The sequence below is a fragment of the Agrilus planipennis genome, unplaced genomic scaffold (genome assembly GCF_000699045.2).
Source record: "Agrilus planipennis isolate EAB-ADULT unplaced genomic scaffold, Apla_2.0 scaffold2, whole genome shotgun sequence".
In the NCBI taxonomy this organism is placed as follows: Eukaryota; Metazoa; Arthropoda; class Insecta; order Coleoptera; family Buprestidae; genus Agrilus; species Agrilus planipennis.
Window position 1 is genome coordinate 1,751,551 of NW_020442464.1, and position 24,187 is coordinate 1,775,737.

General features: G+C 35.7%; 3 protein-coding genes across 6 annotated transcripts in view; 2 read left to right on the forward strand and 1 right to left on the reverse strand.

Moving 5' to 3' along the window:
* Positions 1-24,187, reverse strand: part of LOC108735986 (Krueppel-like factor luna) — a 359,199-nt gene that overhangs the window by 34,621 nt on the left and 300,391 nt on the right. The gene's annotated exons all lie outside the window — the stretch shown is intronic.
* Positions 9,435-10,299, forward strand: LOC108736228 (phosphatidylethanolamine-binding protein homolog F40A3.3-like). The gene is made up of 2 exons (XM_018468615.2): positions 9,435-9,572; positions 9,633-10,299. The coding sequence occupies exons 1-2, from the start codon at positions 9,570-9,572 to the stop codon at positions 10,170-10,172; spliced, it is 543 nt and encodes a 180-aa protein (XP_018324117.1). The 5' UTR covers positions 9,435-9,569; the 3' UTR covers positions 10,173-10,299.
* Positions 11,916-12,780, forward strand: LOC108736315 (phosphatidylethanolamine-binding protein homolog F40A3.3-like). Its single transcript, XM_018468732.2, has 2 exons — positions 11,916-12,053; positions 12,114-12,780. Exons 1-2 carry the CDS (start codon positions 12,051-12,053, stop codon positions 12,651-12,653), a joined length of 543 nt encoding a protein of 180 aa, XP_018324234.1. The 5' UTR covers positions 11,916-12,050; the 3' UTR covers positions 12,654-12,780.

A 24,187-nucleotide genomic window follows, 5' to 3' on the forward strand; every position in this document is an offset into this window, starting at 1 on the left:
ATCACTGGACAATACTACAGTGAGTTATTGGACCGTTTCGACAAAAAATTGAAGGAGTCACGGACGCATTTGACGAAAAAGAAGGTGCGTTTTCAACACGATAACGTACCGGCACATTCATCAGGAGTTGTTGCCGCCAAAATGCATGAATTACGTTAAGAATTTGCTGCCGCACACCCCGTACTCACTCGATTTGACTCCCTGCGACTTCATCTTCTCGGGCATGAACGGCTAGTTAGAGACATATCAAAAGCAGAAACAGGAATTAGGGGGGTAGAGATAGTATACCTACCCTAGATTACTATCCACCAATGTCTAAGAATATAGGTTGTTCTATCGTAGTTTCAAGGAAATGCAAAGATTAGCTCAGGATAGCAAAGAGTGGACGTGCGTGCCCAATCAGTTTTAGGACTGACGACCGTATGAGTCATGACCCATGAGATTCTAAACTACCTCTACTGCTAATGATTTTTTCTCGCTGCGGTGCTTAGTTCTGAACAAAAAGAAACAGGTTAATGAATTATAGACAATTATAATTAAACGGAAATGCGAACTAAGTAAGACCTTTAGTTAGAGCTGTGAACGTGAAGTAATTTAGTAGTGGAGTGTTAGTCCGCATTGTCAGTGTACCAGTACTTTACTGGTTAAATAATAATCATAGCAGCACTTCAAAGTGAAATATGTCCTCCATTTTGGAGACGTCACGAATTTATTATGTGGTGCATTACAGCAGTAATAGCTATAATAGTACATTCCGCGACGCGACTCCGAACTGCAAATTACACTTGAAGCACTGAATTTCAAATTGGACGATAATTCTCAAATCCTACAGGATTTACTGTCCGCGGAAACCTAACAACCTCGTAACAATGACTTAACATTTTATTAAACGAGGGGCCGCGATTTCCCATGTAGCGAAAACTTGAATTTAGAGTCCATTAAGGGACATTTTGATAACTCTCAAACATTACTCACACATTATTTTCCATCATAAAAGTAGACAATTATAATGCCAACGGCCCTTCCTTCTGCAGTTGTGAATGATGAATGTCTACTAATTTTGGGCAAAATCAAAGGCAAATATTGCTACTTTAAACTAAAATAATTCACGGGATTGCAATGACACAATTTTCCATGTTACTTGATGGAAATCATCACGAACATTAGTAAAACACTGAAATATTTAATTTCCTTGAGTATAGTAAAAAAAGACAACGCCATCGACGTGAATGTTGTTGTGAACATGTCCTTTTGTTCCTGAGTCATGTTGGACACTTTTCGGTAAGCTAATGGGAATTAAACATCCGAAAGGTGGAGGTACGTGTCCAACCAGTCTTAGGACTTAGTACGACCTTACGATGATGAGTGGTGTTGCTAACGATTAGATTTTATAAGAAGCCATTTGTTGTCGCTACCTATTTTATGGGATAGACTGTTGTATATGTATAAAATAATTCGAAGTGCTCTGTATTCTGTCGAAACTGGATCTCATCAGCGCGTCGCAAACAGCTCCGACAGAACACAGACCAACTTTTTTTACCTGCTGTCTTAACAGCGCGTTTTAAAAAATATCACAAATGGCGCGGTAAACGCCATCTGTAGTATGTTGCTACATTTTAGGATTACGTATGCTCCAACAAGGTCCATTTAAATATATGGATATCTACTTGCTGAAACGAATCCCGGCGTAGCTAACCTCAACGTGATAGGCACGTTACCATAATCGAATAAAATAATTCGAAGTGGTCTGTATTCTGTCGAAACTGCCAGACGCGGATCGCGATTTCGATCTTTTTGGATCTCATCAGCGCGTCGCAAGCAGCTCCGACAGAACACAGACCAACTTTTACCTGCTATCTTAACAGCGCGTTTAAGAAAATATCACAAATGGCGCGGTAAACGCCATCTGTAGTATGATGCTACATTTTAGGATTCGTTTCAGCAAGTAGATATCCATATATTTAAATGGACCTTGTTGGAGCATACGTAATTCTAAAATGTAGCATCATACTACAGATGGCGTTTACCGCGCCATTTGTGATATTTTCTGTTGTAAATGTGTTTTGCTTCGACCAAAGTTAGACAAATGGCGAGCAATATCTTCATTCGAGATGGATACACTTAGCGTGTAAGATGACAGCTATTTCATCTATTTCCGTGGACGTAGGACGCAACCAGTAGAAGACGGGCAATTTAAGGAGGAGCCATGCGATCTAGACAAAATAAGCCAATTTACTTAAAGCGACATTGTCGTACAAGAACGTGTCCCAAATAGATTATTCATCAACGTGATCCTGGGTGCTGTGCAAAAGGAAAGAGTCATTTATATAACGAGATGAAACGGGACGTACGGAACGTGATACACATAAAACTTATCGCCTGGCTCTGAGCGAACAAAGCCTACTATGTTAAACAGATACCGGTGAAACAACCTGACCTACACCTTCATCAACGGGCCTACTAAGTTTATTGTGAAATTTCTCATACGACAGAGTTGGAAAATTGAATTACGCTCTGATTCATTTTCGCCGGCCCTTTTCTCGAAAACTCAGGGTGTAAACAGGGCTACTAGCTGCCTTTCAGAAGAATTATTACCTATGGAGAGAGAGAGAGGGACTTCGTCAATGTTCGCTGACCCACGGGCCAATTAACCAAGACACTTAATTCGAATTTTAAGCAAAGCAAATTATTTTCAAAATAGGTTCACCCTCTTCTGCTTTGGTTAATCAACTAACCCACCTAAACTAATTTAGACCACTTTATTTACGTTAGTACAGCAATTTTTATAATCCAGAACATTTTCCACTGGATGGTGACGATCTGTTTACAGTGAATAAGGTAAGGAATTTTAATTTTTCTTCTACTCTTTGATTTGATCCTTTTGTTGTTCAATTTTGTTGTGTACCTATTACATGGATTCAGTTCAGAAAGTAGATTTTCATCAAGGTAAATAGACTTTGTTGAATATGCTGATTTCTACTTTTCATTTTTCGCATATTAATGACCTTGTTTCTTGAAGGTGTATAAAAAGGCAGAAAAGTAGTTACTAAGTAGCTTTCATACGAAACAGAAACAATGAACATTATTAACATGAAATATTCTCAATTGTTTACCCACTACACACTACCTCAAATTAAAGAGGAGAAATTGTATGTATATTTATATTCAGTATATAGTTACATTAGTTCGACGGATCTGTGACTAATAGTACGGTTTGTCGTTGTTGCTGTTGTCATCTCTCGTAGCTTGGTGGTCAAAGCATTGGCGCGTAAAGCCAAAGAGCACGGGTTCGATTCCCGGCGGGGGTTTGACAACAGCAACAATTTTTCCTCATTAATTTGAGGTAGTGTGTAGTGGATAAAAAATTGAGAATATTTCATATTAAAACTAACTCACTTCGGGAAGATATTTATACATTGTATGAACATTATTAACCCTCATTCATATGTATGGTATATCCGATATATATATATATATATATATGTATATATGTATGTATTTGTAACATGTTTGTTCCATACCTGGCCAAGTTAAGCTGGTTCGGAGATACTTCCTAAAGGAATTTCATAAATAAATTTCCCCGGTTTTGGAACATAACATACCGCAACATTGTAACAGTGAAACAGAGTTTGCATCATATGCTGAAATTCGAACATAACACACACACACACGCTTGTACATATACACAAGCACACAAACATAACTGGGTCGCGAATACAAACTGCATGTTTCGAATAATTATCAACTTCAGTCCGCAGAGAAATTAGCAATTACAAATTAATTGTAAATTATCGCCTCCTACGGGATAGCGTCAATGATTATGAAGTGCGTTCCCGACTCGAATAATAACAACGCAAAGGTCAGCTCGTCTAAAATGAATTATGCATGTATAGGTACCTACCTACGTGAGTGGAAATATATTTTGATCAAAAACAAACAAACAAAATTAAATATGAACGTCAACCCTTTTGGAGGATTAAAAAAAAAAAATTAATTAGCCAAAAAGTTTCATTTTAGTTGTACAGGATCCTCACGATTCACGCGTGCGTAAGAACATAGGTATATCCACTCTTTTTAATTACATATTTTTATAAAAATAATTATATTTATTATAAACTAAATTTTACCCGCGGCTTATTCGCTCGCGTTGATGATAGGTGTCAATGATCATCGACCACCACATAAAACTAATTTTTCTATCCCTCGGGAATAGCATTTTTTTTTCTGAATAAAAGGTACCCTATGTCCTTTAATGTACCCCTGAAAATGTGTCTACAAAATTTCATGATGATCGATTGATTAGTTAAGGAGTGAAAAGCAGACAAACAAACAAATATTCGCATTCATAATATTAGTTACGATACTTAAAGTAATTTCAAGCAGACGAAATCGCGGATAATAAAAAATGCGAAATGAATAGATAGAGTCTTTCCTAATGTCTCTCTTTTTGATGTAAGAATATTTAGATTTTACCTCTCAGAATTCTGTACCTGGAATTTCTGGTTGCGTTGCTGGTGTTGCTAACGAAACGGTGAGTTGTAAAACGAAATAACACCTGCTAATCCAATTTTCCGCGTCGCGTCGCCGTCGATGCCAAAGTTTCACTTAAAATCGGCACGGAAAGGGCCTGTGGTACAAGAGGCATAATCTCATTAGTACGAGAACTAACTTCTTGTAATTTTCCGAAGCATCTTCAGAGCACAGTAAACTGACTGGAAAGTAATTCTCTCGGGCTTTACAAACGTAAAATTTTGCACTTAATACCTAGAAAAGCGCATAAAAGGTTTAACAAACTCGTTCATAGAAATATGGTAATTTTAATCCTCGGAGTTACGACGAAAACTGCATCCAGATTAAGGAAATTAAAAATTAAGTTATTCATTTCTGCATTTTATACCGTTTTATCCTAGTCACTGCCCATAACTTTGCTCTAAAATTCTATTGTCCATTTCTTCTTTTATAAGAAGCCAATGTCGCGCTCGCAAGGATCTAAAGCAGCTTAAACCACTGCACTTTAGTGCAATAAAATAAACCGGCCAAACCAGATTTCAGGATAAACTCGATTATCCGAAGAGCAACTGGATGAACCAGTTTAGCCTAGTATAAACTGGTTTCTTCCGAACATGTTACCGTTCCGATTTCACGATAAACTCATTTGTTTAAGCCAAAATAATCCGAAGAATGAATCAGTTTAGGATTGTTGTCGGTCAAATCCGATTTCCGGATCAACTTCTGTATATAAAATTATAGGTACTATCCTGCAAGCAGTATGCTAGTTGTTTATAATTGAGTAAAGAATTCGCAGCATCGAGTATTCAAATGATTAAATTCAATTTAATTAATGAGGAGCGAATGCATATCGAAACCACAAAAAGATTTTTGAACTCTTGCATATGACGACTCTATTTTTCACTGTGGCATAGCTTTTCAGTTGACTGTTTGCTAATTTAAAAGCCGAAAGGTCTTTGGTTCCATTCAAAACTTTTTTAAACGGCCAACTGCATATGTCGCCGTTATTAGTTCTGAAACTTGCAGAAACGTACATCTAGTTGGCAGTGTTTAGTTGATATATGGATTCTTTTTTTTTTTTTTGAGTGCATCTTTTGTCATCCGTATCAACCGGGTGACTGGATTGCGCCATGTGTTTCGATATAGCTATACTTCTCCCCCTGCCATACCCGTTTTCAACTCCCACCGCCGTTTTCTACCCCTTCAACAGCGTCAATTAAAAGTTGAATGTGCTGCAAGTGGCTGTTGAATTCGTTCGATTTATTCACTAAGTTTAGATCTACCGCACACAGTGCAAAACGAATTTCAGTTCGGATTGTGCGAACGTACGCCATGTTTGTAGTTAATTAATTAACAAACTGAAATTTAAACAACCTCCATGTTATTATTACCGGTCGTGATGAAGAGACCGAGGACCAGGCACAACCGCGATAACAAAACCAACTGTCAGGAACAGTAACGCATCGACGATGATGAAAACTCGCATTTAAAACGAACGTTCTCTAATATATGTACGTATACCTTGTTAATTATAATAATTTGGAGCATTAAAGAATCCACAACTCATTTAAATTTAACGGAACTACGTATTCGAGATGGAGATCCGGAGCTATTTTAGTGAAGGTGAATGTATTCGTAAAGACGTTCGATTTAACGTTATAAAAATTAGGATTTTGTAGAATTCATCCGACTTAAAAGATATTACCGAAAGAAAACAGTAAAAAAAAGCATTTTTGCCTTGTAGATAAGATCAGTGTGACTGGGATAGCTGATAATACAAGATTCTGGACGTAATTTATTGTTTAATTATTTTTTTCAGGATAACGCTCAAGAACTGTACAACTAATGTAACGTTTCGTTTTTGACCGCCACCCTGGAAAAATCAATTGCCTATTTTAACTATGGTAAAAGTTTACAAAGAACAGGACGGTTTAAATATCTATCGATGTTCTTCAATCATCATTTATCCTTTATGTGTTTATTTACATTTACTTGTGACCTAGAGCAGTGGTTCTCAATTTTCCTTTTCTACGTAACCCTTTCTCACAGACTCTTCTTTGGCGGAAATGTCCTATCCTCCTATCTGGCATCTAGGTATCTTTCTTTCACAACAATAGCGGTACTAGTCCCTAATATAAAATATGTCATTAAAGTTTGCCCTTTTATTACTGGTTTGGTCATGTAAAACATGGTATTCGTCAGTCCTAAGACACACCACCACTCCTTCCTATCCTGAGCATTTCCTTAAAACTAGAACATCCTACATCCTTAACTATTTGTGAACAGCAATCTAATCTAGGTCTACCTTTACTCCTCCTAACTCCTATTTCTGCCTCTAATATGTCTCTGACTAGACCTTCATGCCTGAGAAGGTGTCCTACCAACCTATCTTGTCTATTTTTTTTTAACTTCCATGGAGTCCTCTGTTCTCCTGTTCTTTCTAATACCTCATCATTTCTAACCTTCTCTATCCACAGTATCCTCATCATTCGCCTGTAACACCACATTTCGAACGCTTCTAACCTATTCTTTTCCGCCGCTCCCACTGTCCATGTTTCGCACCCGTACAACGCCGTGCTTCAAACATACACCTTTAACAATCTTTTTCGAATTTCTAAATTAACCATTCGCGAGCATGGAAGTGACTTCTTTTTATTGAAGGCGATTCGATCCTGCACTATCCTCTGCTTTATATCCCTACTACTCGTTCAGTCCTGACTTATTTGACTTTCTAGATACCTAAAATCAGCCATTTCTTCTAATCATTCGTCTCCTATCTTTACATTCGCTTACGATTAAATACATAATGGTTCCAGAATTTAATAAATTTCTATTAGGATAAAAAACGGAACCCCTGTGACCCTTCCACAGAACACCATTTGGGTACCGCTGACTTAGAGTAAGAAGTCTAGCAGTTTTCAACCGTTCACCCTGATCGACAGTCAGATTTGTCGTGCTACTCTTTTTTTTTCACGAGATAGATTCCATAATCAACCCCAGTAGTATTTTCAAAACAAAAAAGCCAGATTTTTCAGATTGGCTGCGAGATAGGCCTACATCCCGATGTTTAACTAAACAAGCTTCCGAATTTGCCCTGGGTTTCTACCTTTAATTACATCCCGGCATCTATTCCAGGAACAATCAAGTAATAGGGTATTTCCAACCTCATTTAACTTTATCACAGTCATAAAGAAAAGTGGAAAACAGCGGTTCAGGAAATAGGCCTGAATTTATCGTTTCTTGGCTGTACAATACTAAAGCCAATTGTCTGTAATTTATTTTTGGTTCACTTTTCCCAAACGATACCTACTACACGTTAAATAAACGATTTCGTCCAATGCGGCACGCCATTAGAAACGAAGAAAAAAAAATTGAAATGAAAATTGGGATCCGTCAAATGGGCATACACCATCTGGTGGCTAAATTTATAACTCGAATGAGGGAAAAATTTACATAGGAACTGTGCACGCAAATTGTAAATTGTTTATTAAAATAATAAAACACACAAGTATTTTGAGGTTAAGAACCTACCTGCTGCAATACAACAAAGTTGCAATAATGTGTTTGCAACGTTCTTTTAAATCGGCTTTCCAGGTGCAAGTCATTGATATGATATTGCTTAAATCACCCAGAATCACTTCACCAATTATATAACGTGAATCACTTTTTAAATCTCATGTTTGTAAAAAGTAGGTAGTAAACTTGACCGAATTTGTTATTTGCGAATTTTATAATGTGATTGGCATTAAAAACACGCTCACCTTTAACAAAATTTCCTTTCCGAGGTTTTGTGTCAGCCCAATCACATATTGTGTCAATACTTATCATTTTATCGTAATTTAAAAACTTGGAAATTGCACGGTACACTATAGGAACTACGATAGATTTTCCCTAATCGGCGCCATGTTTTTAGGCTCCTCCCATTTGACGGATACCAATAGCATATAAAAAGTTAAAACTTACTTTCCACAACAAGAAGAAAATACGACCCATAAACTTATTAATAGGTATGTGCTCCACCGGTACAACCATTTTACCGATAAGTAATTTTTGTTTGTTTTTCGATTCTGTATGAGAATTTGTTTGGTCTCTCCAACTATAATCTCGATTTATTAATTTTTAATAATAGAACAGTATCATCACCGTTATTGCATATCTACCAAAAGGTTATCTCTGCGTATTTTTCAAATATGCACATTTTACATTCAAACATAAACAATTTGGTGAAAAATTTTTGAATGATTGTTAATAATCTATTTATGTATCTATAAAAATTAGTTCGAATTTGTTTGAATTTGAATTGTAATAATAATCTCTATCTTGGTCCAGGGCTTAAATAGTCCACACCAAAATAGGACACGCCTCTAAGTAAAACAGACCCCTTGGTCAATGCTATGCACCCTTCAGGTACCCAGAGAAAGTCCGGCGTGACGTAGTTGGGAACTCGGACTTTCCCAACATTTGGTACCTACCTGAAGGGTGTAATAAAGAGGCCCAAAGCTGTTTGTAACACAAAATTTGAAGTTATATACAAAATAAATACAAACTAAAAACATTATAAAAAAATATATACAAATATTGAACACATCGACACCGAACAGCTGTTGTTTCAGATAACTGATAGTGGGGAAAAATTGAGAATGAATTTTTAAATTAATATTTAATATAAACCACTAGGAATTTCAATGTGTTTTGAATAAATATATGTGTGTAAATTTGTCATATTAGTTTCCCGTTACCTTTCACGCCTCCCCTCCTCATGGTACGCCACCCGTATTATATAATACTTAAGATAAAATAGATTATCGAACGTTACTTATAACACATGTTTTTGTTTGGTTTATTACTGTGCTGTAGGTCTGATTATGTAAAACGAAATATAATTGGAGAAACTTCGCTATATATATAAGATAAACTGCAAGTGCACTTTCATTATTATCTTAGCAACTGCAGTGCATGTCATAATTAGCAGTGAGTTATAAATTATACAAATATATGTATGTTTTTCCTGAAATATATTTATACTTCCTTACACATTACCAGCGTTTGCATTAGAAAGCATGGTAAGTTATTTATCGTTATTTTTTTATATTAAATGTGCCAATTTCTGCGCGATATTGTAGGCGTTTGAGAAACACGATGTTGTACCCGATGTCGTTGATAAAGCACCCGCAAAGGTTCTGGAAATAACATATCCAACCGGTGCTAAGGTACAGGGGGGAAATATTTTAACTCCTACACAAGTAAAAGATCAACCGTCTGTGAAATGGCAAGCTGATAAAAATGAATATTATTTGCTTTGTATGACGGATCCCGATAATCTAAGTCGAAAAGAGCCAACACTGAGAGAATGGCACCATTGGCTAGTCGGAAACATTCCCGGCAATGATATTTCGAAAGGAGAAGTTTTAACCGAATTTCTCGGTTCTGGTCCTCGACCCGGAACTGGTTTACATCGTTACGTGTTTTTGCTCTACAAGCAACCAGGAAAATTGAACTTTACCGAGAAAAGAATAACAAACAGGTCTGCTGAAGGAAGAGAAAATTTTTCAAGTCGCAATTTTGCTAAAAAATACAATTTAGGTGATCCTGTTGCTGGAAACTTGTACCAAGCCGAATGGGATCAATATGTCCCCCTTTTATATAAACAACTTGGAGAATAACTTGATATAGGTACTTGTAAATTTCATTCACTTAAAAATGTTTAATATTTAATGAACTGTCTAGCAATATTTTTATATTTTGTATTGTGAATCCCAGCAAAGAATAAATACTAGAAGTGCTACTCTCCATTTCAACCCTCAGTTTGGGTAATATTAAATAAACTTCAAGGCAATTAAGGGTTAAAAAGTTTTTATTTTTAAAGAATCAACACCGACGTTTCGCCTCTATTTGGGTGCTTCATTAGTTATGGAATATTTTCTTACTTAACTAAAGAACCTACCTTGAAAAAGGCTGCCAAATAGAGGCGAAACGACAATGTTGGTAATTCAAAAATAGAAACTTTCCAACCTTTAACTACCTTGAACATTATTTAATATTACTAAAAGTGGTAGTTTTTATTTTTTTTTTGCATGAATTTGAGGTGTTATGCTACTTTAAAAATGTCTTTACTAGTTATAAAACTTGAAACGAAAAAGTTTTATTAACGAACATCAAGCGGCCCATAAAACAGAATACAATTAAATCGAAAAGGCAAAAATACTAGCATGTCATATTGTCCGCTCAATAAAAACGCGCTCACCTTCAACGAAATTTCCTTTCCGAGGCTTTGTGTCAGCCCAATCACATATTGTGTCAATACAATCATTTTATCGTAATTTAAAAACTTGGAAATTGCACGGTACACTATAGGAACTACGATAGATTTTCCCTAATCGGCGCCATGTTTTTAGGCTCCTCCCATTTGACGGATACCAATAGCATATAAAAAGTTAAAACTTACTTTCCACAACAAGAAGAAAATACGACCCATAAACTTATTAATAGGTATGTGCTCCACCGGTACAACCATTTTACCGATAAGTAATTTTTGTTTGTTTTTCGATTCTGTATGAGAATTTGTTTGGTCTCTCCAACTATAATCTCGATTTATTAATTTTTAATAATAGAACAGTATCATCACCGTTATTGCATATCTACCAAAAGGTTATCTCTGCGTATTTTTCAAATATGCACATTTTACATTCAAACATAAACAATTTGGTGAAAAATTTTTGAATGATTGTTAATAATCTATTTATGTATCTATAAAAATTAGTTCGAATTTGTTTGAATTTGAATTGTAATAATAATCTCTATCTTGGTCCAGGGCTTAAATAGTCCACACCAAAATAGGACACGCCTCTAAGTAAAACAGACCCCTTGGTCAATGCTATGCACCCTTCAGGTACCCAGAGAAAGTCCGGCGTGACGTAGTTGGGAACTCGGACTTTCCCAATATTTGGTACCTACCTGAAGGGTGTAATAAAGAGGCCCAAAGCTGTTTGTAACACAAAATTTGAAGTTATATACAAAATAAATACAAACTAAAAACATTATAAAAAATATATACAAATATTGAACACATCGACACCGAACAGCTGTTGTTTCAGATAACTGATAGTGGGGAAAAATTGAGAATGAATTTTTAAATTAATATTTAATATAAACCACTAGGAATTTCAATGTGTTTTGAATAAATATATGTGTGTAAATTTGTCATATTAGTTTCCCGTTACCTTTCACGCCTCCCCTCCTCATGGTACGCCACCCGTATTATATAATACTTAAGATAAAATAGATTATCGAACGTTACTTATAACACATGTTTTTGTTTGGTTTATTACTGTGCTGTAGGTCTGATTATGTAAAACGAAATATAATTGGAGAAACTTCGCTATATATATAAGATAAACTGCAAGTGCACTTTCATTATTATCTTAGCAACTGCAGTGCATGTCATAATTAGCAGTGAGTTATAAATTATACAAATATATGTATGTTTTTCCTGAAATATATTTATACTTCCTTACACATTACCAGCGTTTGCATTAGAAAGCATGGTAAGTTATTTATCGTTATTTTTTTATATTAAATGTGCCAATTTCTGCGCGATATTGTAGGCGTTTGAGAAACACGATGTTGTACCCGATGTCGTTGATAAAGCACCCGCAAAGGTTCTGGAAATAACATATCCAACCGGTGCTAAGGTACAGGGGGGAAATATTTTAACTCCTACACAAGTAAAAGATCAACCGTCTGTGAAATGGCAAGCTGATAAAAATGAATATTATTTGCTTTGTATGACGGATCCCGATAATCTAAGTCGAAAAGAGCCAACACTGAGAGAATGGCACCATTGGCTAGTCGGAAACATTCCCGGCAATGATATTTCGAAAGGAGAAGTTTTAACCGAATTTCTCGGTTCTGGTCCTCGACCCGGAACTGGTTTACATCGTTACGTGTTTTTGCTCTACAAGCAACCAGGAAAATTGAACTTTACCGAGAAAAGAATAACAAACAGGTCTGCTGAAGGAAGAGAAAATTTTTCAAGTCGCAATTTTGCTAAAAAATACAATTTAGGTGATCCTGTTGCTGGAAACTTGTACCAAGCCGAATGGGATCAATATGTCCCCCTTTTATATAAACAACTTGGAGAATAACTTGATATAGGTACTTGTAAATTTCATTCACTTAAAAATGTTTAATATTTAATGAACTGTCTAGCAATATTTTTATATTTTGTATTGTGAATCCCAGCAAAGAATAAATACTAGAAGTGCTACTCTCCATTTCAACCCTCAGTTTGGGTAATATTAAATAAACTTCAAGGCAATTAAGGGTTAAAAAGTTTTTATTTTTAAAGAATCAACACCGACGTTTCGCCTCTATTTGGGTGCTTCATTAGTTATGGAATATTTTCTTACTTAACTAAAGAACCTACCTTGAAAAAGGCTGCCAAATAGAGGCGAAACGACAATGTTGGTAATTCAAAAATAGAAACTTTCCAACCTTTAACTACCTTGAACATTATTTAATATTACTAAAAGTGGTAGTTTTTATTTTTTTTTTGCATGAATTTGAGGTGTTATGCTACTTTAAAAATGTCTTTACTAGTTATAAAACTTGAAACGAAAAAGTTTTATTAACGAACATCAAGCGGCCCATAAAACAGAATACAATTAAATCGAAAAGGCAAAAATACTAGCATGTCATATTGTCCGCTCAATAAGACAAAAATACAATGTAATTTATAACGAAGATTTAAGAGTAAAACTCGAATAAGTTGAATTAAGTTGAGAACGTGATCTACGGATCCAAAACATAAAATTTTACGAACTGTAAAATGTTTACGATGGCATTCGTCCACACTTAATTGAAAAGTTGCTTTATATGTGATGTTCCATAATATTTTCGTTCGGGAGGTCAACATAATTTAGATATAGCTTAACGCAACAAATATAACATTCGATGTTATCATAAACTAGAATGAAAAGTAGAGTAATTAATTTAATTTTTGAGGNTATTATCATCACCTAACGTAGATGTATTTGTATCATAAACTAGAATGAAAAGTAGAGTAATTAATTTAATTTTTGAGGAAATCTAAAAGGAGTTTTTTAAAACTTGATATACAAATATATTCCTAAATTTCATTTATACCTACTTAAGAGAATAAAGTTAAGGTAAGTTTGGTTCAATAATAGACTGTAAAGATCCTTGCAAATAAATAATTAACCCCTTTTATGCCCCTGAGACGTTTTCTATTGTAGTGGTCTAAATATAATCTGATAAAGGATTATCCAAATGCATACCTTTATGGAAAGATTCATTTAGGGAACGATAAAAAGTGTAAGATTTTCGCACTCTCAATAAAAAAGAAAGAGAACTGGTGATTATTTCGTCATTGATGAAAAGAATATAACTCTATTAAATATCCTCAAGCCGGCTCTTCAGTCATTAAAACATTAGTCTCTCAATATTCGCTTTAATGTTAGTCGTAATCAAATTTAACTTTACGATGACAACGATAATGACCAAGCGAAGTCGTAAACATGACTAACTGGTGGTTTAAATTAATAATTACGACTCCAAGGTATCGTGATATTGTTGTTGCTTTGTATGTAGTTGTTGACGTTGTTGTTACTATCCTGTATCTAACAATGAGTAGGAATGTTTCAAAAAATTTGTTGATTTGTTGTCTGTTTTGAAAGCAGACAATTACAAAATCGACTAAAGCCTACGAATTTCAAAATAAATTGCCAAAATCAGCCCATTTTGGTCTTGGTATCTGTAAGTAAGGTAAAGTAAGTTGAAGATCTAGATTTAATTGACCAAGATCAAAAAAGGAGAAGAATACCAGACTATACGAGACCAAAGGTCCTGCTGTTTTGGTCTTGGCATCTTTAAGCAAGATGAAGATCTAGATTTAATTGACCAAGATCAAAAAAGGAGAACAATACCAGACTATGCGAGACCAAAGGTCCTGCTGTTTTGGTCTTTGAATTTTTAAGCAACATGAAGATCTAGATTTAATTGACCAAGATCAAAAAAGCAACAAAACAATATCAGTCTGTGCGAGACCAAATAGGTAATTAACCACAATAAAATCAAAAAAACAATCTACTAATTAACCCTTTTTTTCACAGTATCTACATAAAATAAGTCATAAAAAAAAACCAAGACTGTACTATGTACATATAAAAAACATAACAAGAATCGAACTACTGTTTATTTCATAAATCGTATGAACCAGAACAAATCCTCTGTTTACCATAAAAAAATTGGTGTTCGAAGTGCACGAAGACGTAACCCATTGATAGACCACACACTCACACACACACATACGGACACATACCTATATACATATACGTGCATGGGACATCAATATTCATCTCGTGTTCATAATGTACCCTTTGTGCCTGTAAAAATAACGATCTAATACAGAAGCTCTTTTGAAATCATGAGAGCACTTTTATGAAATGAATTACGATCTAGTAAATGTTAAGGGAAGCTAATAGACAGGAAGTTTAACGACGCGACACAACGTAAAAACACTAGTATAGTGTACGGATAATCATAAAAAGTGAATTATTTTTTCGTTCGTATACATCTATTTATAGATATGCAAAACCACAAAACATTCCTTTATGATCTTTGGAATATAATAGATGGTAAAATTTAATTGCTCATTCATATTACGATATGAATTTAGATTTTCAGATTTAACTACGGTATGAACTAGGGTACTAACGTTTTGTTTTGTTACAAAGATCTATTATTATCATCACCTAACGTAGATGTATTTGTATCTGTATACTGTCTTGAATAGTGGACCAAATTAATTCTTTTCATATTATTTATATTACTTAACTGGACCGCTCAAAGTAGATCTACGCACCCCTTCGGAAACTGCACCACTCCCTTCTAAGTCTACAATTAACCCACCTAATTCTAACCTAAAGATTATTTGACAGGTCTATCGATATTTTCGGTCAATAGCTTCAGCCAGAAGGTTAACGACAAGCATATTTCTACGAAGAACCTTTAAAAATTAGGTGATTGAACATTTACGGAACACCCCCCTCGTTTCATCACAAGTTGCCACTGCCCATGATTAAATGTAACTAGGATGTTTTGAGCAAAATTATTGAGTTAGACATCGAGAACGTCTAGTATCTTCACAAAACAACTAAATAATTAAAAAATAGACTTCTTTAATTACTTTTATGATTAAATAAACGGTTTAAGATTCGCTCACATCACTAGATATAAATTTCAGTTCATATATCAGAGGATCGAACCCGTCGTTTTTGTCAATCACTCTGGCGCCTGTCTATCTTTCACACCACTCCCTCTGCCCTATATTCGTCACACCCCGAAGGATTATTCATCCGTACCACGCGAGCAAAAATTTAATGGAATACATGGTCCCTTTGCCTCCCTTTCCGTCCCTCGGCGACGGCGGTTGCTCACTACCGCCCCGTGGCAGTTGTGACACGAAAACAACAGAGAAAAAAAAAAAAGAAATTGCTCTTCACAATTTCAGCGAATCGCTTTTTGTTAATTAGAAAATAGGTCGCGTTTTCCTACATAGGTGTCACTCACTAATAAAGTGCACGGCACTTAGCTGATGTAATGAACGTCAAAGTTCATTCATTATTGCGAGTCAAATGCAATTAAAATTAATAATGACAGCTACAGTGCAGGGGTGCGCCCTACACAACACTAAACTCTAAGCGAATTTAAATTAGCATAAAGGAATAAGGTAAGGGATCGTACCCATACTATGTGACCCATTTTTTACGAATTTTTACCCCCCTCGGTTACCATCCGTAGTACATACCATGACCTCCTCCCTTTCTCCTCTAGGTTTCACGTAGTAATTCATAAATACGTATTCAAACAATTTTTTGAATTTGAATTTGATTTCTTTTTCGGTCAATTTCTTGTGTGCATTTCGATTTTATTAGAGTGATTGATAAAAATTTCATCTATATTTCGGTTATTCGATTATAGTAACGTGCCTATCACGCCGGGATTCGTTTCAGCAAGTAGATATTTATACAAATGGACCTTGTTGGAGCATACGTAATCCTAAAATGTAGCATCGTACTACAGATGGCGTTTACCGCACCATTCGCAGTATTTTCTAAAACGCACTATTAGGGCAGAAGGTAAAAGTTGGTCTGTGTTCTGTCGGAACTGTTTGCGACGCGCTGATGAGATCCAAAAAGATCGAAATCGCGATCCGCGTCTGGCAGTTTCGACAGAATACAGACCACTTCGAATTATTTTATTATATAATTTCGGTTGAACTGAAAGCGTTTTGGGAGTTGTTGTGCCCGCTACGGTAGAATGGCAACTGAAAATCGGTACTGTTCCGTGCTAATAATAAAGAAAAGCGCCGTTTGGATCCGTACCAAGTTGTGTTTTCAACAGCCAACTTAATCATCTCAACTACTGCCAGTGCAGTGAGCGGCCCATAAATGAAGAAGACGTCATGTGGAACGAAATCTCGTCGCAGTAAGAAACTCTGCGAATTGCAAATTTTGATAGTCGATCCAGACGGTTCTTGTTCGTCTAAAATGCAATTAAGGTTGCAATTACGAGCCAGAATTATGAACAGAAACGGCACGGAACACGCCACGGCGTCGTCGCCTTCGGGAGATGGATGCAAGAGAGATACGACGCCTTCCCTTTCGCGCACTGCTGCTACTACCACCATGCTTCAGATAGTTCAGTGGCTATGACAAAACATCGTTCCCCCAACGCCCAACATAATTAAACTCGTTGATAAATAACTTTGCCATCGTCGCCCAGTTCTAGCCACCGTTTATTTACTGGACAAATACCAAACAGAACACGACAGCCAACTTACAGACTAACCAAACTTTCAAATGTAGCATTAAAATCCTTTTTCGTACAATTGCACATCTTTGGAAATGCTATCATTCCTAATATCATTAATTAATAAACGGATACAACAGAAGGTACACTCTATTTTTTAGGGTTATAATGATAAGCAGTATGTTTAAATGCGAGTTGAAGCTTGAGCAAAAAGAGGAATAGAATCAGACGCGATTCATTAATAACAGAAACAGAATCGATATGTCTTATGCTTTAAGTAACAAATAGCCAGTTTAATTTTACGGGAACTATCGACTGGATGAGTAACATGCATCCTACTTTCTGTTTTCACAATAATTACCACATCTTTTATGCCTGATGATAATAAAAAGTTCAAACTAGAATAAGACCCGTGGGAAAAATTTCCATTGAAGTTCAATGGGAATCAATGGTAAATTTGTAAATTCCATTCAAAACCATTTGGCATAAATGGAAAAATAATTGTTTCCATTTACAATATAATATACTATTAGCCTTTTTCGATACAGTTTTTGCTTGCCCAGGTGCAAGAGTAGTGATATTGCCAATTAGGTGGTGGAAAATCAATAATCTAGTTTTACCTATGCGTGCATGTTGGGGGTACGTGAGGGACCACCACGGCAGTAGAGTGAGAGACAAGCAAGGTAGTAAGATGTTTGATTAAAACGGTATATTTCATTTAGACGTTGAGCATTTTTGCTCAAAAAAGACGGAAGACGTATTTATGGTGATTACACGAAGACGTATGTATTTTGGAAGACGCGATACATTGAATATTGTATATAAGTTGTATATATTTAGTTCCTGTTTGTTACTCGTTTTGCTGTTTGCTGTTTATATTCATTATTATGTTTATTATATATGTATTCAACTACCCGGAGCCTTTTATTAAACAACCCCTAGACAAGTGAAAAAGCCTACATTAGAAGCATTGTTTGATGATTTTGAACCATGCCAGAATATAGAGGAGGCCGAAGTCATCTGTGAGAGTGATGTAGTTTTATCAGAAGCAAGTGAAAAAAAATCTAAACACAATGATGAAGAGCCAGACATCCAGGCACGTGCCTTGGTTCATGTACCTGAGGAACCAAATTCTCAACAAAATAATATGGATTATGGAAAAAGGCATGCTGATGAAGTTCCAACGGAACGCAATGGAATTTCCATTGAGTTCAGCAATGGAAATGCATTGAGTTCGGGAATGGGAATCCCATTGAGTTCGGGAATGGGAATCGCATTGGCAATTCTCCATTTATTACCATTAATTTTTATCAGTGGTAATTTAATGGTATTTCTTTAATGGAAATTGAATGGAAATTTTTCCTACGGGGAACCAGGTGAAAGTGGGGAATGTGAAGGGTTAGTTTGGTGACTCTTGAATTTTATAACAACATACGGAGACATGCTTCTCAGTACTATTCTTTCTAGTTTTTTTTACATTCCATGTACCCAAATGTGTCCTTTAAGGAATTACAACTCAATATTTCTTATCTTTACGTACATCGTGTAACCGCAGCAGATTCCAATTTAAAACTGCTGAAGTCTGATTGGGAAAATAGTTTTGAAGCTGTAGTCAATCTTAAATGCAGTTCGATAGCTTTGACCTTATTTCCTAGGCAAATTGACGGCAGTTGTGCCTTCTACGCTGATAGTATTTGATTAGGTACCTGTCGACACGATAAATTAAGACGGATTAAGATAAATTGATGAAATTCCAAACGTTGAAGGAAACGCGGCAACACTACCCTAGAGAACAAAGCTCTTTTAATTGGTAGACTGAACGGGAAATAGTTTCTCATAAATCGCTAAACATGTTCCGTGTATACTGCATCAACATACCTACCATAACGTTCAACCCATTTCGTGTAAATTGCCCGAGCAATACGTCAGAAAACCCATAACATGTTGTGTAGATAGTTTCATTTTATTGTTGTTAAGAAGCAGCATGAGGCGCTCCCTTTGATCCTGATGAAAAGTATTCTTTATTATGATACAAAGTTTTACTCATACAAACGCGGCTATTACATTTTACTACAGTAAAATCGGGTTATATTACTGTTTTTACAATTTACATACTGTCAATGTTTGTCATAAAATTCCAGAACAACAACCCATGTACCTATTTTTGATTCCGTATTACTTGTTCTGCAGGATGTACTAATCATCATCACTTAGTTTTGCTTCCAATATGTCTCTGACTAGCTCTTCATGCCTGAGAAGGTGTCCTACCAACCTATCTCGCCTATTTCTTATTGTCTTTCATAGAGTCCTCTATTCTTCGGTTTATTTCTAACCTTCTATATCCACGGTATCCTCATCATTCGTCTGTAACACCATATTTCTAACGCTAACATTTCTTTTTTGATCGCGCTCACAGTTCATCCTCAAAACTCCTCTTTACATTCACCTTTAACATTTTTTTTTTTGAATTTATAAATTAATCGTTAGCGATCATAGAAGTGAATTTTTTTATTCAAGGCGACTCGACCCTGCGCTATCCTCTGCTTTATATCCCTACTAGTCCTTCCGTCCTGACTTATCTGACTTCCTAACTACCGAAAATCAGCCACTTCTTCTAATTTTCCGTCTCCTATCTTTATATTAACTCTTTACCTACTTTTTCTTCCCTTGCATACCAGTATTTTTATTTGACTTTTACTTATTTTCATACAATACAGTTTGGTTAATACCGGTTCCATTTTATTTAAAGCTATCTTTCACACCTCCCTGCTAGATGCTAATACTGCTATATCATCTGCAAATCTGAGCATACTAATGTTTTGCTCCTGTATATCTATCCCTACAGTTGTACTGTCTTTAATGATGTTGATCGCGTCTTCGATTAAAAAGTAGCGGTGACAGGGTGTATCCCTGTCCGACTCCCTTCCAAATATTTACTTCTCTACGTTGCAGCCCTAGCTCTATAACTGCCTGTTGCTCTTTATACAAACTAATTATCATTCTTCTATCTCTGTAACTCATCCCTTACAAACTCATCTTCTCTCATTTAATATTGTCAAAAGCTTTTTCTAAATCTATCTTATAATAATCAGTACCACCTAAAACTAGTATATTTGATCAGTAAAATAGTGAAAAATTGTTAAATAGGTGAAGAGAGGGCTGTTTTGTTATTCGGTCACAAATCAAAACTGCCTTAATGACACAGTTGAGGATTTGTCGAGGATAAGTTAATTACTTCTGCTTCCGCGATATCGAACTATCTTAACTATCAGTCCAGCAGGGTAACATTATTTAATCCGCTTTACACTGTTGGGGTTTCAGCAGCGAGTTGCCACCAGAGCTACCACCATCGCCGCCGCTGCCGCGGACACGACCGTGTTCCAAACCACCCTCTCCGCCCCCGCGGGCGTTCGCCGCCATAGAGGGCCGTCGACCTAAGCGCGGGCTTCGCTACTTCAACAGATTTAATCCGAGGTTTTGCGATGTTCGGCGCTGGACATAATGCTATTGTCGTAGTTTCGTTTGTGTTCTACTGTCTCTCCTATCATTCCCTTAATTACTGCCAGATCAATTAACTTTTTGCGGGACCGTATCCCCTCGTACAACAGTAGATACATACATACATACATACATACATAGTCACCCTTCTAGCGGATATACCTACTATCTCTTTCTTACTAATTTCACTTTTTCTCAAAACATCGATAATTGCTAGACCTTCCGGATAAGATAATAAAAACTGGGACAAGAAGTTGCTAAAAAGGTAATTCTCTTAACCAGGTAAAAACATAGTGATAAAAAATATGTACGTCGCAGGATAATTCCAATCGTAGTCCTTATATTGTATTTTTTCGAAATATTGAATATAAATAGTTCTGTTCACTTTCTTTCAAAACTAAATAGAATCAAACTTTATTAATATTTTCCGAAATAAATTAATAACGAAGTAATTTTGTAAATATAAATTTTAACTATTTAAAAACTATTAGCAATGGAAAGAACAATAATAATGAACTTATTTGCGGATAATGTTAAGAGGAACAAGAAAGGAATTGAAAATAATATTAGGACCATTACAATGCGTAAGTTGAAATTTATGGAGACTATGGCACGAAGGGGAAAATATGAATTATTACGATTTATTATTCAGACGCAGCATTAAAGGGGAAATATTTCATGGTTGAAGAATTGAAGAGGGTGCATTTCTTCCAACAAATCATTCGAGGTATTTAATTGACCATTAGCCAACTTTTACGTTTCAGAAATAAGAAGTTATACATTAAAAAAATGATATTATTTATGAACATAGCGAATTAGGCCCAAATTGACTAAAGTGAGAGTAGTACATTGGTAGTTTGTTTTATAAAACCATCACCGCAAGAGTACAAAAATAATTGTGTTGTAACTAATGTTGCAAAATTGTATATTTATACTATTCTCTGTTTTATATCCCTACTACTCCTTCCGTCCTGACTTATCTGACTTCCTAGATACCTAAAAAAAAGACTCACACAGAACGCATTAATTTAAATCGAAGTAGACGGACGTGATGTTGTTATTGAAAATGCGATTCTCTATGGAGCAATCGTCAGGGTAAAATCGCGAAATGCCCATTTATTTATGCGAACAATAATTCAAGACGTAAAATGGTAATAAAGGCCACGACTAGGGCATGCAGTAATTCGCTTATTGCACTACATTAAAGAAAATGAACCTCGTCAAATGCTGAAACTCGCAGTACTAGACGTTTTAATAGAGCACAAGAATTTTAAAAAGCTTTCGGCAATAAAAACAACGACTACTCCCACCAGTCGTTCGAATTACTGTTTTGCCATCAAGTAGGTGTAGCGTTACGAATTTATGCGCTTTTGAATAATATTACTGCTACCGGATAAAACCGTCACCATCGTCAACGTCTCGACGCCTGAAAACATGCCGATGCGATTGTAAAAAAATTCGATTGCAAAAATTTTTTAATAGCACGTTTATGGCGCACCAAGGGTTAATTTCGAGTACGGCAGTGCCAGTCCATTCATATATTTAATTAATTAGTGGAAAACAAACAAAATTTAGAAAGCCCGGTCTAATATGATGTAGAATACATAAATTGGTACTTTACAAACCACGCCATGCACTTGGATATTACATAAACCCTTTCTTTAGGTCACTACATTATCTAGACTGCGTCTATGGCGCGCTGATGAGACCCAAAAATATAAAATTTTATAAAACCCTCGCTTTTACAATATTTAACGAAAAAATGCAGTTTTAGACCGGTTTTCTATAGTTGGGTAATAGTGATACACATAAAATTCCATATGGTAGAACATTATTATTATTAGTAGTAGTAAAAAGTTTGCGGCGGTAAAAAGACGAACCCCTTTTTTGTTGAAACTACTGAAACGAATAGAAATGCCTACTACGAGGAGGTTTCTAGATATTAAAAACAGTAAATGTTAGAATGAGAAAATGGAAACGGATTTACGACTACATTCGCTTATTAGTTTTCTAAATTTAAAAACTGTGTAAGTATCTTTCGCGATGTTAATAGCCACTGAAAAGATTAATTAAACTTTCAATGACATTGAACTCGGATCTTTCAACTTTTACGACTACAAACAGACATTTGAACTTTTCTTTAACTATTCCAGTTTGTGGCTTTTACAAAATCAATTACTTCTATTTACAAACGAACTCATAATGTCTTACAATTACTAAAGAACGTGATGTCAAATAAAATTCCCCTTTTTGCACGTATTGCATAATTTACAATAGTTAACATAATTACATGAATTAATGCATGACCAACACAAACATTATCTGATAACAGTGAATATTCAACAGTGATACAAGTGCCGCAAAATTGAGTACAAGCTGCATGTGTAATGCATGAAAAATCGTTGATTTGTTAGCTTAAAACTGGGAACATTCAAGACTTTTTGAACAAAATCTTTCTTTCATGAGAAATCACGCATTTGTCAGACTCTTATATTATCTAGAAATATAATGAAAATCACACCGAGGAGTAGAAATGATAACTACTTCCTTGTGGACAGTATCTATGCAATATGCAATATGTATCTTTTAATTTTTCTGCGGTTTATTTATTTATACTAGGAAATAATATATATTTTCCCGACAGAATAAGAATAATTAAATAACAGACTGACTTTCTCCGTTTATAGATTTTAGACGTGTAAGCAGCTTGTATTCACTATTACAGATTACAGGAAGTCCAAAGTATCTCCTGCTCTCCGTAGCACTTAGATTTATTTCAAACATTGGTGAAATGGGAAGCACACTAAACTCAAACTAAATCCCAATTTTGTCCCGGTTATTTAATAAGAACTACAGCAGCATGACGTTTTGATTAATCATACACACATCTAGTACGTAAACAGGGACAGAAGAAGGGTGTTCGTGTTTGTTCGTCGGTGCGAGATTAGGGTGTTGGATAACGCGCGCCGCAAAGCCCCAATTCACCCTTAATTAATTACGATTTTAAAGCGAAATCTCTATTTTTTACTGACAAAATATCTCGCCGAAATTTCATGGCATATTCCGAATTGTTTCCGTCCCAGTAAATAAAATCTATTCAGAAAGTGTCACATTCACGTCGAAATTAATGACCAGGCTGCGTCGGGACGGCGTACGTATACACACATAGAGCGTCACAACGACGACGCCGCGTCGGGCGACTACACCACCGCTAACCGCGAAGCTTTAAAGGACCAAGTCCTGTTGCAAGCACATTTGCTCACTTCCGGTCCACAATAAATGTTAGTTAACAACGCACGTCGCGCGGCCAGGACAATGTGAAAATAAATACCTAGTAAATAGTTTGCTG